At 48.4% G+C, this 16,387-nt stretch overlaps 2 protein-coding genes across 2 annotated transcripts in view; both read right to left on the reverse strand.

The window, feature by feature from the left end:
* Window positions 1-7,397, reverse strand: part of csf2rb (colony stimulating factor 2 receptor subunit beta) — a 21,873-nt gene extending 14,476 nt beyond the window's left edge. The window contains exons 1-10 of the mRNA XM_067232773.1: window positions 7,338-7,397; window positions 7,048-7,193; window positions 6,585-6,708; window positions 5,947-6,098; window positions 5,644-5,777; window positions 4,856-5,036; window positions 4,267-4,360; window positions 4,047-4,128; window positions 3,857-3,951; window positions 3,114-3,544 (exon numbers count right to left, since the gene is read on the reverse strand). Coding sequence (XP_067088874.1) covers window positions 3,114-3,544; window positions 3,857-3,951; window positions 4,047-4,128; window positions 4,267-4,360; window positions 4,856-5,036; window positions 5,644-5,777; window positions 5,947-6,098; window positions 6,585-6,685 — 1,270 coding nt within the window. The 5' untranslated portion in view covers window positions 6,686-6,708; window positions 7,048-7,193; window positions 7,338-7,397. The remainder of the gene's footprint in view (window positions 1-3,113; window positions 3,545-3,856; window positions 3,952-4,046; window positions 4,129-4,266; window positions 4,361-4,855; window positions 5,037-5,643; window positions 5,778-5,946; window positions 6,099-6,584; window positions 6,709-7,047; window positions 7,194-7,337) is intronic.
* The window catches only part of si:dkey-110g7.8 (GTPase IMAP family member 8), a 65,380-nt gene that overhangs the window by 32,809 nt on the left and 16,184 nt on the right, over window positions 1-16,387 (reverse strand). The window lies entirely within an intron of this gene.

Here is a 16,387-nt window from a genome sequence, read left to right on the forward strand (position 1 = left end):
CAGGCTTGATTTCTTCCTCAATGGGTGTGGAATGGGTGTGTATGTGTGTGTGTGTGTGTGTGTGATAAAGAGAGAGAGGGACTCAGATAAAGAAAGGGGGGGGGGGGTTGAGAGGGAGAAAAGAAAAGGAGAGAAACTGAGAAAGAAAGTGAGAAAAGCAACAGAAAGATAGAAATTGTTTTAACTTAATTGGAGGACTATGCCATGTTCCAGTCTCCGTGGAAACCTACAAAACACTCTAGACTGCAGTCAGGTATCCGCCTCTGTCTGCTAACATGAATGAGGAGAGTTTCCTTCACTAGTCTGATTTAAAACCATATTTAAATCCTCCTCTGTTCCATTTCCAAGTGTTGCACATGATCCCTGCTTCAACCTGCTTCCCAGCACAGTCATTAGAGGAAAGCTCATTAAGCCAAACTCTCCCTGAAAGCCTGTGTTGTAGAGCAGAGTGGTGATGTTGATGCAGAGATGCAGACTAGACGTGTGTGTTCTTCACGGCGCTGATCTGAAGACCTGTGTGGAGGTACACATCCTTGTGATGGGCGTGCTTCATGGAATATTTCAGATCAGGAGTTTCAGCACTTTTAACTTTTAATCTCATGTTTGGGCTGGTTTAGGAGCTGTAAGAAGGGTTCTGTACTTTAGTGTAACGACTCCATGACAACCCTTTCATTATATCTGTGTGAACCTGCAGGAAAGCTTCTTATGTAGTGGAGTGTGATAATGTACAGTAGAGGTTAGAAACGGCATATGAAATGTAGTAGGTACGCACAGTCGGGTGGGGCAAGACTGTGAGGATCTAGAGTGGTGCGGTGGCGCTGGGGTCAGAGGTCAGAGGTCATAGCAGGAGGCAGCTCTGTTGATATCATCAAGGCTTTGATCGTGTGGCCGTGTGGCGCTACACCTTCCACACTTTTATTTTCCTGTTCTTATTTACGACAAAGGACAGGGACATACCAGGACATACTGTACACAGGACGGGACATACTGTCCACAGGACGGGACATACTGTACACAGGACAGGGACATACTGTACACAGGACGGGACATACTGTACACAGGACGGGACATACTGTCCACAGGACGGGACATGATGCACACACACACACACACAGGGTGTGCACACACACACACACCCACAGTCCCAGTCAACACAGTTGTTTCTCTCTCTTTGTGTGTTTGCTTGTCTCTGTCTCCGGGTCCCCCCCCCCCCCCCTCAGGAACAACAGCATTGTCATGGTGACGAGGAAGCTGAGGAATGGGGTGTTTTTAGCGCACAGCATCTGAACCAGCCTGGAATGCTGGGAAAATATGAATCACCACTCTCTACCTTCTGGTTGGTGAAGGCCAGTAATGCTTTGTGGACACGTTTAGGGTCAGAACGACCCGGCAGCCCTCAGGGACACTCAGCCCTGGACCCGGAGGACAGGAAGTTGTACCTTGAGATGGGCCGAAAACACAGGAAGTCTGTATCAGCATGCCTGGAATTCCTCCATTGTGTTCTCTACACAGAGAACATATACAGTACCCTGTCTCTCCCTCTCTCTCTCTCTTTCTCTCTCTCCCTTTCTGCCTTTCAATCTCCCTTTCTCTCTCTCTCTCTCTCTCTCTCCCTCTCTCTCTCTCTCTCCCTCTCTCTCTCTCTCTCTCTCTCTCTCTCTCTCTCTCTCTCTCTCTCTCTCTCTCTCTCTAACTCTGTGAGGTCTATAGTGTCTTTTTGCATTAATATAATGTGAGGTCCAGTTACCAGTGTGACACTAAAACAGGTAGTAGTAATGTCTCATTTTTACTCAAGTACATGTCAGAGCCCACACTTCTTTACTTTAACTTGAGTGAAAAAGTGTAGTCAGTACTTGCAACTTTTACCAAAATCTTTTTACGTAAACATGATTGTATCTGTACTTCTATTTGAGTGAAGGATGTTTGTACTTTTGCCATCTCTGGCTGTGGTTGTGTTTGTGCATGTGTGTGTGTGTGTGTGTGTGTGTGTGTGAGAGAGAGAGTGTGTGTGTGTGTGTGTGTGTGTGTGAGAGGAGAGAGTGTGTGTGTGTGTGTTGCCACAGGGGTGTCATGAGTGGAGGTGGTGTGTGTGTGTGAGCACAGCTGTTTCGCTCTCTCTCCAGATGTCACAGTCAGAGCTTCGGGATGCTTCGCAGAGAGGATATTAATATCCTAGATAACAAGCCAAAGACACTAAGATATATATTTACTGTATATTTAGTTTCTTCACTAGACTTTGCATTGTATAAACATCAAGACAATCTGAAACACATGTTCATGATTCTGTCACATATACTGTGCAGATTATGAACTGTGATAGGTAAAATATACAAAGATACAGTAAGAAAACAATGCACGTAGGAAAACTTAATTTATTTGAATATAATTTGCAAAGAAGTGAAAATCCAACACATTCTTAAAACATCTATGATAGATATAAAATCAAATAGCGATTGAGATTTAAAACAAACATAACAATCAATCATCAATAAACAATACAACACTCTGCTAAAGCGACAATAAAAACATAAATACTAATATTTCTCTGCATCTCTGAGTTCCATCCTTTAAAAATAATTCAAGTCATTTGTGTCAGAAGACGCTGTGACACTGCTGCCACCTGCTGGTCAGAGCAGGGAGCGCACCGGTGCAGTCCTTGTACTTTGTACGTTGTCACTGAACAGAAACATTTAACAACTAAACATTTTATGTGGTAAGTTCGAACGACCTTAACGCAAATTAAGACTCTGTATTAACTAACTCTACTGATGTACAAACAAAAACCTTTCAAGCACCCGGCAGTTACACAAAGGCCAACATCCCAAATTGGCCAGAGACTAGAGAGGCTTCTGCTCCACCTGCACCTCTGCCAGAGACACAGCGCCCCCTGTAGGCCACCCAGGGGACTGCAGGCTGGCCCAGTTGCCCCCAACATCCTGAGGGAGTAAGTACCCTGAGGTGTGGAGGCGGGTGGTGGGGGGCAGGTTGGTGGAGGGTAGGGTGATGGGGGGTAGGGTGGTGGCTGCAGGGTGGTGGGGGGCAGGGTGATGGGGGGCAGGGTGGTGGGGGGCAGGGTGGGGGGGGGCAGGGTGGTGGGGGGCAGGGGGGGGGACATGGGGGTGTAGGCGGGGGTGCTTCGTCGGGGAGGGGGGGCTGGAGGAGCTCTGAGCCGGGACGTGTCTCAGCCGGACTGCTGTTGACGTGGTTACCGCACCAACCGTCCGCGTCGTTGCCGTGGCGAGCGAGTCCCTCTAAGGAGCAGGAGAGGCGAGGTTGGGGCAGGACCACGTAGCAGCTCTCGCCCCCGGGGGGGTGCAGGGCGGAGGAGCAGGGGGTGGAGGTGGTGGAGAGGCGATTGGCTGCCCTGCGGGGGCCTGGAGAGACAGCTGCTGTGCTGGAGAAGAAGATGTAGGGTCCGCTGAAGCTGTGTCCACTGCAGTCAGGCGTCTGCACCAGCAGGACGGGGGCCGCAGGGAGGGGGTGCATCCACATCCTGGATGTGGATGTGCCATCCACATCCAGGCTCTGCAAGTCAGACATGGAGCTGCACCAGAACACCCCAGGGTTAATGACACACTCAACAAAGAACTATGTGTGAGTGTGTATGCATGCTTGTGTGTGTGTGAGAGTGTGTGTATGCATGCTCATGTGTGTGTGTGTGTGAGGGTGTGTATGCATGCTCGTGTGTGTGTAAGGGTGTGTATGCATGCTCGTGTGTGTGTGTGTGTGAGGGTGTGTATGCATGCTCGTGTGTGTGTGTGTGTGAGGGTGTGTATTCATGCTCATGTGTGTGAGAGTGTGTATGCATGCTCGTGTGTGTGTGTGTGTGTGTGTGTGTGAGGGTGTGCAGGCTCACCAGGTGGAACACAGACTGAGGTCTAGGCTCTCTGTGGTGTGGCTGAGAACCCTACATCTGGAACCTTGGGGCAAGGAGAGCCCACCAGGATAGTTCTGTAGAGAGCACACACCACCAGGTCAACACAGCACAACAGAAGCAAACACAACAGAGTGGTACTGACTGGAACAGGATGGAACAGAACCGTTACCTTCACATTCCCCCCCACGATGTCAGAGAGCACTTTGCTCTTCACAGGAGAGGGGAGGGAGCCCTCCCACATCACCATCCGCCTGCGGACAAAACACCTCAACTAAGATCATGGACACACACACATGCATGCTGGCATACAAGTATACACTCACACACAACACACACCGACTTACACATGCACACACACTCATAACACACACATTTGTAAACACACTCACTTGTAGCAGGCTGGTATGGAGAAGAAGCAGAGCAGGAAGATAGCGGCGGCGCAGACGGCCACGCAGCTGTACAGCGCCGGCGCTGAGAAGGAAGCTGTCAGGACACACAGGTCACACAGGCTGCAGGAATACTTCAAATCTCATTTGACAAGCTTGTGAGACAGCGCTGGAAGACCCAACCCACGTGTGGTGGATTATGAAGATTATGATAATTATGATGATTATGTTTTTAATATGTTTCAACATCACTGAAAGAGCACAGGGCTTTAAAGAGACGCACAGAGGAAACAATAACACAGGCTTTCAATAAATAATAAAAGTCTGATATGAAACATTTATTGAGGATGATGTAATGACACTACATTATGCAGTCTGGAAGTTCCCAGCTAGGATCAGAGTTTGGTTGCACTTAGACTTAGAAGTCTGAAACTAAGATCGACTCAAAACAGAACGGCTCTTTGTGCGTGCAGCTCCCTGATCTTCTGTGTTGTATCTTTTCGTCCACGTCCACTACAACAGTTAACGCTGTACAGCACAAAGAGCCACTAGTTCTGCTGCTACGTAGTTAGCTTCAGGGGTGAAAGGTCACCTGGCTTTGAGGTCCAAGTGGCCAAGGCTGACCACTCGGAGGGAGGGCCTTGGTAGGAGCTGTGGTCAGGGAGCACCTGGACCCGGACCTGGGCCACATAGGGGCGGGAGGGCAGCAGGGAGCTCCCCAGGACGCTGGCAGACAGAGACCCCTGGGAGACGTTGAAGTCTCTGATCACATGCTGAAGAAGCAGGAGAGGAGAGAGAGGAGGAGAGAGGGGGAGGAGGAGGGAGGGAGGGAGGGAGGGAGGGAGGGAGGGAGGGAGGGAGGGAGGGAGGGAGGGAGGGAGGGAGGGAGGGAGGGAGGGAGGGAGGAGGAGGAGGAGGAGAGAGGGGAGGAGGAGGAGGAGAGAGAGGAGGAGAGAGGGGAGGAGGAGGAGGAGGGAGGGGAGGGAGGGAGGGAGGAAGAGGGAGGAGGAGAGAGGGGACGAGGAGGAGGGAGTGAGGAGGAGGGAGGGGAGGAGGAAGAGGGAAGGGAGGGAGGGAGGAGGAGGAGGAGGAAGGAGGGGAGGGAGGGAGGAGGAGAGAGGGGAGGAGAAGGAGGGAGGGAGGAGGAGGGAGGGGAGGGAGGAGGAGGGAGGGAGGGATGGATGGAAAGAGGAGAAGAAGAGGAGAAGGAGGAATAGGTGGAAGGAGAGTAGGAGGAAGTAGAGGATGAGATGGGAGAGTGGAGGAGAGGAAGGAGGGGTAGGAGTCATCATGCACAGAATTCCAGAACTTCATACCAATGTATCCATAGTGGTTCTCATGTGGGCTGATCCACAAATAATTGCTTTGTCACTGTCTCACCTGCGCTCCAGCCGGATAGTAGCGCACCTGATAGGAGGGAGTGACAGTGCTGGCAGACGGGGAAGCAGACCATGTCAGCTGCCAGTTCTCTCCATCCTCCTTCACTCTCACTTCTCTGGGAGGGTCAAGACAAACTGGGCCAAAGAAAACAATGTTGGAGTTTTAGTGTGAGTAGAGAATCAGACTGACATGTAATACTAAAGTGTTCCATTAGGTGACATCACTGGCACACAATAAAGAGTCAGTCAACAAGGAAGAAAGTGATTGTGTGTGTGTGTGTGGGAGGGAGGGAGGGTGACTAACTGGTAGTGCTAGACTGAAACTCCTTGGTGTTGTGAGAAGGCAGCAGCTCCACGTAAAGATGCTCAAGGTCAGAGGCAGATATGAGACAGCTGAACCGCAGCTCTGACTCTCCTGGTTCATCCTGGACCGTGGAGTTAACACAGTACCGCACTCTGAGAGAGAGAGAGAGAGAGAGAGAGAGAGGGGGGGGGGGGGGAGGAAGAGAGAGAGTGATAATAATGGAGAAATGGAGAGTGGAGAGATAAAATAATGGAGGTATGAGTAGATAATAAGTTAAAAGGGAAGCACAGATAGAAACTAAAAGGACACTGGTGACTGTGAACCTCCATCTGTGACTCATTCTCACTCTATCAGTCTGTTTCTCGCTTTCTCATGTTCTCTGCCTTGGACAAGCCACTACTTTATGTGTGTCAAGGTAACAGTGAGAGATCTCCTTTTCTGGAACTGTTATCAGCATCAGATTTCCTCTTCTCTCCCCCGCCCCCTCCCTCCCCGCCCCCTCCCCCACTTCCGCCCACCACTTCCCTTCCCTCACTTCCCCCACTCCCTCCCTCCCTCCCTCTCTCTCTCTCTCTCTCTCTCTCTCTCTCTCTCTCTCTCTCTCTCTCTCTTTCGGAGACTGCAGAGACTAGACTCACTGGCTGGTGTCTTTGTGTCTGCAGGACAGCCGGTAGGTGCTGGCCTGAGCCAGATCCCTGCTCAGCCTCCAGCTACACTTCACCACACTGTCTGTCTCCATCACACAGCCCAGCCCCCAGGGCCCTGGGGGGCGGGAGAGGGAGGGAGGCAGAGGAGGGGGGCGGGGAGAGGAAGGGAGGCAGAGGAGGGGGGCGGGGCGGGGAGAGGGAGGGAGGCAGAGGAGGGGAGGGAGAGAGGAGGGGGGAGGGAGGATGGAAAGAGGAATAGAGGGAGTGGGGCAAGGGGAGAAAGACAGAGAGAGATTATTAACACCAATAATTAAAAGGAGTATTATTGTACCTTATTTTTGATCTTGACAAAAGGCTCGCTGCATTGTGATATCAAACATTTTAAATAATCATGTAGAGATGTTCCACCCACAGGGCTGTGTGTCTGTCACATGTGAGGAGAGTAAGCTCTCACCCTCTGTGGTCTGCCACACCACCAGGGGGCTCCACTCACTCCACACTGCCCACGCCCCCGCGCGCTCGCACCCTGGCCTCGTACCGGCAGCCAGGCTGCTGCGACGTAGCGTTCAGCCTCAGATGGGTGTTAGAGACCTCCACAACCTGCAGGAGAGGGGAGGGAGAGGAGACAGAGGGTGAGAGAGGGAGACGAAGGGTGAGAGAGGGGAGAGAGGGGTGAGAGAGGGGAGAGAGAAGGAGACGAGGGCTGTGTCTCTAACATGGCCAGCATGACGGTAGAGTTCTTACCGTCCAGTCCTGCTGCTGGGTCCTGTAACTCAGCTGGTAGCGAAGGCTGGAGGCCAGGGGGGATGGGGGGGGGTAGGGGCTGGCCCAGTGGAGCAGCCGACTCCCTCCCTCCTCAGCCTGCTCTGAGAGCTCCGCTGGTGCACGCGCTCTCACTGCAACACACACACGCATGCCCACACACATGAACGCTGCAGATATGTGGGAAAGGGTTCAGGAAGTGGCCCACAGACACAGAGCCCACAGACACAGGGCTCACAGACACAGGGCTCACAGACACAGGGCTCACAGACACAGGGCTCACAGACACAGGGCTCACAGTACAGCCTTCACAATAATGGATCACTTTGCTTTACAACCTTGAAAACTGACTTCTAAACTGTTTCAAATTGAGCTGGTGTTGAATGTGACCCCACCATGAGAGGAAGAGCAGCAGGACTCACCGTGCTGGGAGAGGGGTATGCGTGGGGGCGTGGCCAGGGCCCCAGAGGGCTTGAAGAAGAAGGCGTGGTTAATATGGGCTCCGAACACAAGCGTCTTCGAACAATGGACGGTCCTCTGGCCACTGGAGGTCCATATCTCCCTGTACGGCTGGCACAGAGACTTACTGAGAGAGAGACAAGGGGGAGAGAGAGGAGAGAGCCAAATCGTTTTAGTTATACCCTGCATTTCCCTCCCTCTCTCCCTCCACTCCTTTTTTCCACCCCTCCCTCCCTCCTTCCACCCCTCCCTCTCTTCTATCCTCCCTCCCTCCTTCCACCCCTCCCTCCCTCCTTCCACCCCTCCCTCCCTCCTAACACCCCTCCCTCTCTTCTATCCTACCTCCCTCCTTCCACCCCTCCCTCCCTCCTTCCACCCCTCCCTCCCTCCCTCCTTCCACCCCTCCCTCTCTTCTATCCTCCCTCCCTCCACTCTTACTTCAGGTCACAGCTGTCCTTGTAGCTGGCCCAGTGGTGGAGGGTGAGGCCTGTGAGGGTGCTTGTGTTAGGGGTCGTCCAGCTGCAGTTGAGCCGGCTCTGGTAGTCATTGTGGCATTTCAGGGACTCCAACACAGGGGACACTGCAGTGACAGAGGGGACAGGTCTAGGTACTGAGCTGGCAGAAGATTCAGGTTTAGCTGTTAGCTTCGACTGTGGCCATCTTAGATTAAGGCCTGTGTCTGATGTGTGTGTTCTGTGTGTGATGTGTGTGTGTTCTGTGTGTGATGTGTGTTTGTTTTGTGTGTGATGTGTGTGTTGTGGTTGATAGTGAGGGTTACCGTGTTCTTCTGTGCTCTTGTGGGCTCCGCAGACATCCTGTCCACAAGCCAGGCCCAGAACCGAGAGCACCAAACCACAAGCCACCCAGAGGAGAGGCACTGTTTCTGGGGAGACCAAGGCAGAGTGAGCCAGGGGGAAACTCTCCCTACTGACCAGCACAGAAGATCCGGATCATTCTGGGATGATTTAGCAGTCATCTCATCTGTCTCTTGACACCCAAGATAAAAAATATCAATATCTTTACATTTTACATAAATGTTTGGGTAAAATAAACAGAAATGTCACAACACATTGAACTGGAATTATAGGATTATTCCTGAGGTCTTCAGTTCTCACTGAGAGCCCATGCAGCATGTTACATTACATTACATTTACATTTAGTCATTTAGCAGACGCTCTTATCCAGAGCGACATACAGTAAGTACAGGGACATTCCCCCGAAGCAAGCAGGGTGAAGGACACAAAGTCAGTTGGCATGACCGGGAATCGAACTGGCAACCTTCGGATTACTAGCCCGATTCCCTCACCGCTCAGCCACCTGACTCCATGTTCTCTCAGCTGAATACAAAGAGAGGGTGGTGCAGGCTGGCTACAGTGCCAACACACCGACACACCGACCCACCGACCCACCGACACACCGACCCACCGACCCACCGACACACCGACACACCGACCCACCGACACACCTACACATCAAATCAAATGTATTTGTATAGCCCTTTTTACACGCAAGCATGTCACAGAGGGCTTCACATACGCCCATAGAACTGCCCCTCAGCAGTTCATGTTGCAGGGTCGCAGGATGTACAGTATATCCAAGTGCAGGAAAAGAGGCCAGACCTTATGAACTGTTGTAGAGAATATTTAAGCAATAATAGCACGCCCACACAAATGTTTGTGGTATTGCAAAGTTCTCACAATGCCAATAAGTGACTTCCACCCTGCTTCTTAGTAAATGACACTGACCACTGTGGTGTGTGATCACATCCTCCTTGTGCTCTCTCTCTCTCTCTCTCTCTCTCTCTCTCTCTCTCTCTCTCTCTCTCTCTCTCTCTCTCTCTCTCATCTACTGTAGCTCTCTCATCTATTGTTGTGTAAAATGTCTTCAGTCAATCTTCGAAGTTCAAAAAACGGCACTGGAACTCAACAAAGTTTGATGCAAAGTGTATACTGGTCTTCAAGAAAACAAAAATCCCAATAAACGTGATCTGATCCCGGGATCACCTGATCTTCACCCCCTGGGCATGCACTTATATACTGGTTTATGTGCCCACCTATTCTCGTGTACTATTGGTATTTACAGATGGTCTCATATCTTACTCATAACACAATTGGTCACTCGTTCTGGGGGTTTCAGATTTCACTCATAACTTAGCTTTGGTGCCTTAGACCTTGCTTAAATTTGGAGATGTACATTTTGCTGCTGGGTGACAATAATAAGTGTTTCTCTTTAAACAGGTTCTGTAACCCACAATTACGATGAGGCTGCTCACACTGCTTACACAATGAGGCTTGTTGTAAATCCTCCCTACTTAGGGCTAGTGCTGACCTTGTGCAGGCGGCCACAGATAAGATCCTAGGCGTGGGGCCAAAAACAGTGCATCTTGACTTCTAGCTCACGCCTCAGCCTGCGAAGGACGATGCCTGCCTCCAGGTGGCCTTCTCCCTCACTCCTCAGCCTCTGTCACCCAGATCTCACACTCAGGCTCAATATCTTCTATTGTTTAGTGATAATAATAATAATCAGTCAACAGCTTAACATATGGTTTCCAGTAATATAGAACAATAGTTAAAGGGGTGATTCAGGAGTTTCATTTTCAATCAGATAAATCCGTAATCATCATTTCAACAGTATGGAGTCAATATCCATGTCACTATCTCTCTCATCTATCTCTCTCATCTATCTCTCTCATCTATCTCTCTCAGCTATCTCTCAGCTATCTCTCTCATCTATCTATCTCATCTATCTCTCTCATCTATCTCTCTCATCTATCTCTCTCTGAGGTGTTATTTAGGGTTACTCATCTCTCTCCCACTATTCTCCCTCTTCTCCATATCTCTGTTTCTTTCACACTTTTTCTTTTGTCTCCCTCTTCTCTCTCTTTCCCTCCCTATCTATCCCCATACTGTACAGTATGGGGATAGATAGGGAGGGAAAGAGAGATAACATGATAAATGCAGCCCTTCTGATGACTAACAGTAGAAAACTCCCCAACCCTCCCACCTCCCCACCTGTGGGTGTCACACGTGGCACGGCATGACAACTATATTAATAGTAGCATCAAACTAGATGTAGAAATGTTTACTTGAAAGAAGCCGGATGTTTTAGAGGTATTTAGCTCAACAAAATTAATAGAAAGAAATATGTAAACCTGAATATATCTTTGTTATGTAAAGATATAGGAGCCGTGTAGAAAAGGACCTTAGCTGAAGGTTTTGTTAAAGCGCTGACTAGTATGTTGACTATAAAACTGGAGACATACCTTACTAAAGAAGCAGGGTAACAGAAACATCTCACCACTAATGTACTTCTGATATTCTCATAAATGAACATACCTTTGACTGTTCCCATGTATCTGTCTATCCATGCGTCTCTGTAGCAGTTGTTGAACTGTGATCATAGACTAAAAAGTCACAGTCAAGCAGTTTTATCTTCCTCTTTTTTTCCTAAAGCACAATTCAGCTCCTTTAAGAGATTGAGAGAGCTGGGGGGAGGGGAGAGAAATAAAGTTAGACAAAAGGAAATTGAGAGAGAGAAAGAGAGAGATCATCACTTCCCAACAATGTTTTATTATTGGAAGAACAATGTGATGCACACATTTCCTATAATCAGTCAGTAGACAGTACGTTTATAAATCATGACATAAATCGGTAACACTTTATAATAAGTCAACGCTAAGACACATGCCTGACATTACTTCAATAAAATAGTAATTTTGTGTATCACATTGTGTTGTGTCTGTTTCCTTTTGAGAAACGTATGTTCAGCCTTTGTGAATGTGAGGTTCGAGAATGGACAAGAATACCTTAATAAATAACTTATAAATGTTTAATAAGGCATAGATAGTTAACACTTTAGATTAGGTCACGCAACAGCCTTAACTAACAGTTAGTAAATGCTTTATAACTTGCATTACTAATCAGAAGTTGCATCATTAGTAAGTCTTTATAAAATAGTTGGTAAGATATCTGCTAAGTATTGGTGTACATAATGTATTCGATTTGGCGTAGATTATGATTAGATTAGGGTACAATGCTGATTCACGTACGCACACTTGTGGGTAATCTGTGATTTATAAAGGGAACATTGCGTACAGGTGTGCGTACGCACGGTTTTATAAATCTGATTTTTTGTGAGCGTATGCCATTTTAGGCTTTTGGGCGTACGTACACTTTTAGTAAGAATTCTACGCACAGTTTTATAAATGAGACCCCAGGTCCGAAAACCAGTCAGTATCTGGTGTGACCGCTATTGGTAGAACCCTAACCGGTTTTCGGACCTCCCAAATACAGTAAAACTGCATATTTTAGAGTGGTGCAGTAATCATGCTGTCTAATCAGCATGTTGATATGCCCCATCTGTGAGCTGGATGGATTATCTCGCCAAAGGTGAAGTGCTCACTGACACAGATTTAGACAATATTTGAGAGAAATAGGTCTTTTGTGTACATAGAAAAAGTCTTAGATCTTTGAGTTCGGCTCATGAAAAATGGGGACAAAAACAAGTGTTGTGTTTATAATTTTGGTCAGTGTACTTTAGTGTGTAGTTTTCCCCTCTGTACTCTGCCACAACACATGGAAAACCCCCTAAGGCAAATATTTTGCATGTGTGCACCCATGCACCCCCACATATTCGTGTTTGCATCCGGCTGTTCGAAAGTTCTGTTAGGATGCGGTATAACACAAGATGACCTTGACCAGTTCCTTTTCCTTCTTTCTCTGAAATTTGACTTCTCCTTTTCTAGCGCCCCCCCACCCCACACCGCTTAGGCGAGCTTTCGCGAGCTTCACCCCCCCCCCCCCCACCCCACCCCACGGCGAAACCGTGCGAGTTGGCAGCTCTGTCATCAGAACTACAGCAGAGTCCAGTTCGTTGGTTTTTCTTCACTTTTCTGTAACTTCTCATTAAGAGGCATTTTGCATAACATTTTAGGAAGGTGACACGGTCAGTTTGTTGAAATCTTTCCTCTTTGTCATACCATCAGACTGCGAATGTGACACAAGGAATATGTCATAACGCAGTACCTCAGTGACACAGCCTTTCCTCATTGAGAAAGCTCGTCAAATATGATAATGTGATACAAAAGCTTTTGTTTTGCGGTTGTACGGTGTGGTGAAAGGATAGTGCCAGGTGACCGCACACCGCTGTCAGAGCCTGTTTAAGGAGAGCCTGGCCACTCCCTATAAAGCCCCATTGTACCGAATTTTGTTGCAGTTCCACTGGGAGTGATCGCAGTCGAGTGCAAAATGAATGGGAGTCGATGGAGCTAAACGACTAAATTGGTCTCTTTCACCTGATTGTCGTTGAGAAATCTCAGATTTGACTGTAGTTTTTGCATGTTCAACATGGATTACAGGTCGAAAGTTGATTGAACGAGTACTTGTCCTTTCGATTTCTTACAGGGTATCGTTGTTGCCCATAACACGCTAGCATTCTGCTAATGAATGCTGATTGGCTAGTGAAGGACTGACTACGACCAGAGATCCCGCTTGATGGCATCCGAAGCAGAACCAGAATGTCAAGAGCATTAGCAAGAACATTAGCAAACCAAAACTCTTTCTAGCATGTGTATTGACAGGGAGAGCCTCCCCTGATAGCTGTGTTGTCAATGCCTCGAGAGAAAAATGGAAGTGACTAGAGCTTGCCGTGAAGCAGTATCTCTGGCCGTACAATGTGTTTGACGTCAATGACATTTTTATGGAACTTAAGTCAGAGCCTGTTTGATATTATATTAGACATTCTCTGCTAAAGTGAAACTGCAACCAGTTCAGAACCCGGAAGTTATCCCAATAGATGGTTCTCCCCATATATATCTATGGTTCTCCCCATATTAGACTGCCGCTGTCTATAGAGAGCTTCTTTTACGACACCGAGCTGCCACTGACTATAGGGGTGAAACGTCGACACTGCCATCTAGAGGTCGAAACACCGGCACTGCAACTGTGATGGCTGACCTGATGAATGTCCACCAGACATTCCAACCTGCAGAGACTCATTTCCGGGAGGTGGTTTCCCCCCCCTGGACGCAATCCGAACACATGATAGCCTATACCCCCCTCAACCAGCACGTACACTGCCCCCCTCCCCCCGGGACGCAATCAGGACGAGCGATATGCACCTGTTTCGACCATTAATGACCATTGCACAGTCTCGCGCTCGCTCTAAATTCAAAATCCCTGAATTCCGGGAGATTGTCATTTGCGGGCGTCAGGGAGCCGCTATTGACATGCGGGAGACTCCCGGAACTTCCGGGAGACTTGGGATGTCTGCTCCCCTGAACAGTATACTTGTCAGTTTTTTTCTTTGTATTGTTTCGATGTTTTGTATTAACCATATGTAAAAAGCTCCTTGGTCCTAAAGGGTTGCCTTAAGACCCAGGAGCTTTTAGGCAGCCCATCATGGCTCACGTGCTGCTTCCTTAATGAGGCCCGCGATAGTTTAAATTGGCGTGTAGTACTGGAGGCAAATGGTTGCTGTACAATTTACCTAATGCTTCAGGCATTGGCTCTGTGTGAACCAGGTCGGCTGGCAACATTTATCACATTCGTGGTAGCTTGCCTGTTTTCATGGTGTTCGACCTGGTTTGATGTAGCTTAATGTTTTTACCACGTAGTGACAGCCTCCTCACTTTCTGTGATGTTCGGCGACGCCTCCACGCTTTCCCAGCACCACAAAGTGAGGGGTAGCAGGGTTACAAACTCAAGAGCCCTCGGAAGGCAGGTTTTATTTCTAAATCATTAAGAACATTTATGTACTGATGCTGTTTGTATTATGTAACTAATACAGGTATTTCTACCACAGGTCGTGTTTAGCGCCTGCCACTGGTTTCCCACATTAGTTTCCGATAGTTTGGTTTCTTTCCGTTTTATGTAGGCCTATATTGTTTTGGGGTTATACCTCTATTTTGAGCCTTGGTTGTGCTGGGCTTCCTAACCTGGTGACGTGTGTTACATTTGCAGTGAGTGTGCTTGTTTTACAACGCCTAACGTTTGCTGTGATACGTAGATGTGATATGAAGACAATTGGTGTGGCTATATATATCTGCATCCCTAAATCATGTGTGTTGTAGCGTTCTCCAGGTTGGGAGTTCACCCAACCATATGCCCTTCTAGGCCCTAGGCCCAAGCACAGTAGGCCCACAATCACGCCCCTGCCTTTAGTGTTTGTTATTTGTGTAGAATGTACTGTCTGATTTTAGCATTTTGGATTTAATAAACCTTGTCTTTATATTTTGGATACCATTGCCTCTGCTCAAGTTCATTCGATTGGACAGGACATGTGTAGGGAAGCCTTAGTTATAGTATGCTGAGGGTGTCTCACCCCATCTGTGAGTGGCGTAGTCGGAACAACTGGCATGAGACCTGGTCCTAACATTAACAGAGACCATTTAACGTTAATGTTAAGTGCACCACCCCGCAACACAAGTATTTTTTTATTTGGGGGGAAAAAATATATTTACAAATGAACCGTCATTAATCTTAATTTTTAATTAAAAAAAAAACATATATATTTTAAAAAACATTACAAAAAACTAAGTAGCTGCTTCATTCCATTTGGGACATTACGTATTCTTTAATAGATACTGAGAGCATTATATAAACGCAGGGAGCTCTTCAGATCGATAGATGTGGGCAGATGGGACAGGCCCCCCTTCTGTCTGTTTACCATGGATGTATTCTTGTAATTAAAAGGCACTTGTGGTTTAACCTCAGTGAAGTACATTAGGCAGATATGTGGAGGAGAGAGACCCCACCAGCCTTTGATAGACACGGACAGGGGGGGGGATAAGGGTGAGGGGGGGAGCACAGATCTCCCCCCCCCTTCTTTCTCCCATCCTCTTTTTCTTTTGATCTTTCTTCTTCACACTGACAAATACTTTTTATCTCCATCCATACTCTCTCTCTCTCTCTCTCTCTCTCTCTCTCTCTCTCTCTCTCTCTCTCTCTCTCTCTCTCATATATATGTGTGTGTATATATATATATATATGTGTGTACTGGTCATAACGATATGCAGTATACATCACTTCCCTGTGGCTGAATTGACCCCATGTGTGCTCCTCCTGGCTCAGTGCAGAGATGATGTCATCACTGTGTGTCCCAGGCTGGAAGAGAGCCTCTCCTCTGGAGAAGCTCAGCCTGTCAAACTCCTGGGTCTGACTCACCAGACCACCAAAACAGTGCCGCCTAGTGGATGTCTGAACTAAAGGCAAGATGTGGAAGCTTCAGGTCGGCGGCCATGGAGAACAGGCAGCCAGAGAGGCAGCTTCGTCTACACTAGCACATTCTGTTTGCTCCCAACTCCACCCTCTATCACCTCCACCCTCTATCACCTCCACCCTCTATCACCTCCACCCTCTATCACCTCCACCCTCCACCCTCTATCACCTCCACCCTCTATCACCTCCACCCTCCACCCTCTATCACCTCCACCCTCTATCACCTCCACCCTCCACCCTCTATCACCTCCACCCTCTATCACCTCCACCCTCCACCCTCTATCACCTCCACCGTCTATCACCTCCACCCTCCACCCTCTATCATCTCCCTCAACCCTCTATCACCTCCACCCTCCA

Source organism: Osmerus mordax, chromosome 3 (genome assembly GCF_038355195.1).
Source record: "Osmerus mordax isolate fOsmMor3 chromosome 3, fOsmMor3.pri, whole genome shotgun sequence".
Classification (NCBI taxonomy): Eukaryota; Metazoa; Chordata; class Actinopteri; order Osmeriformes; family Osmeridae; genus Osmerus; species Osmerus mordax.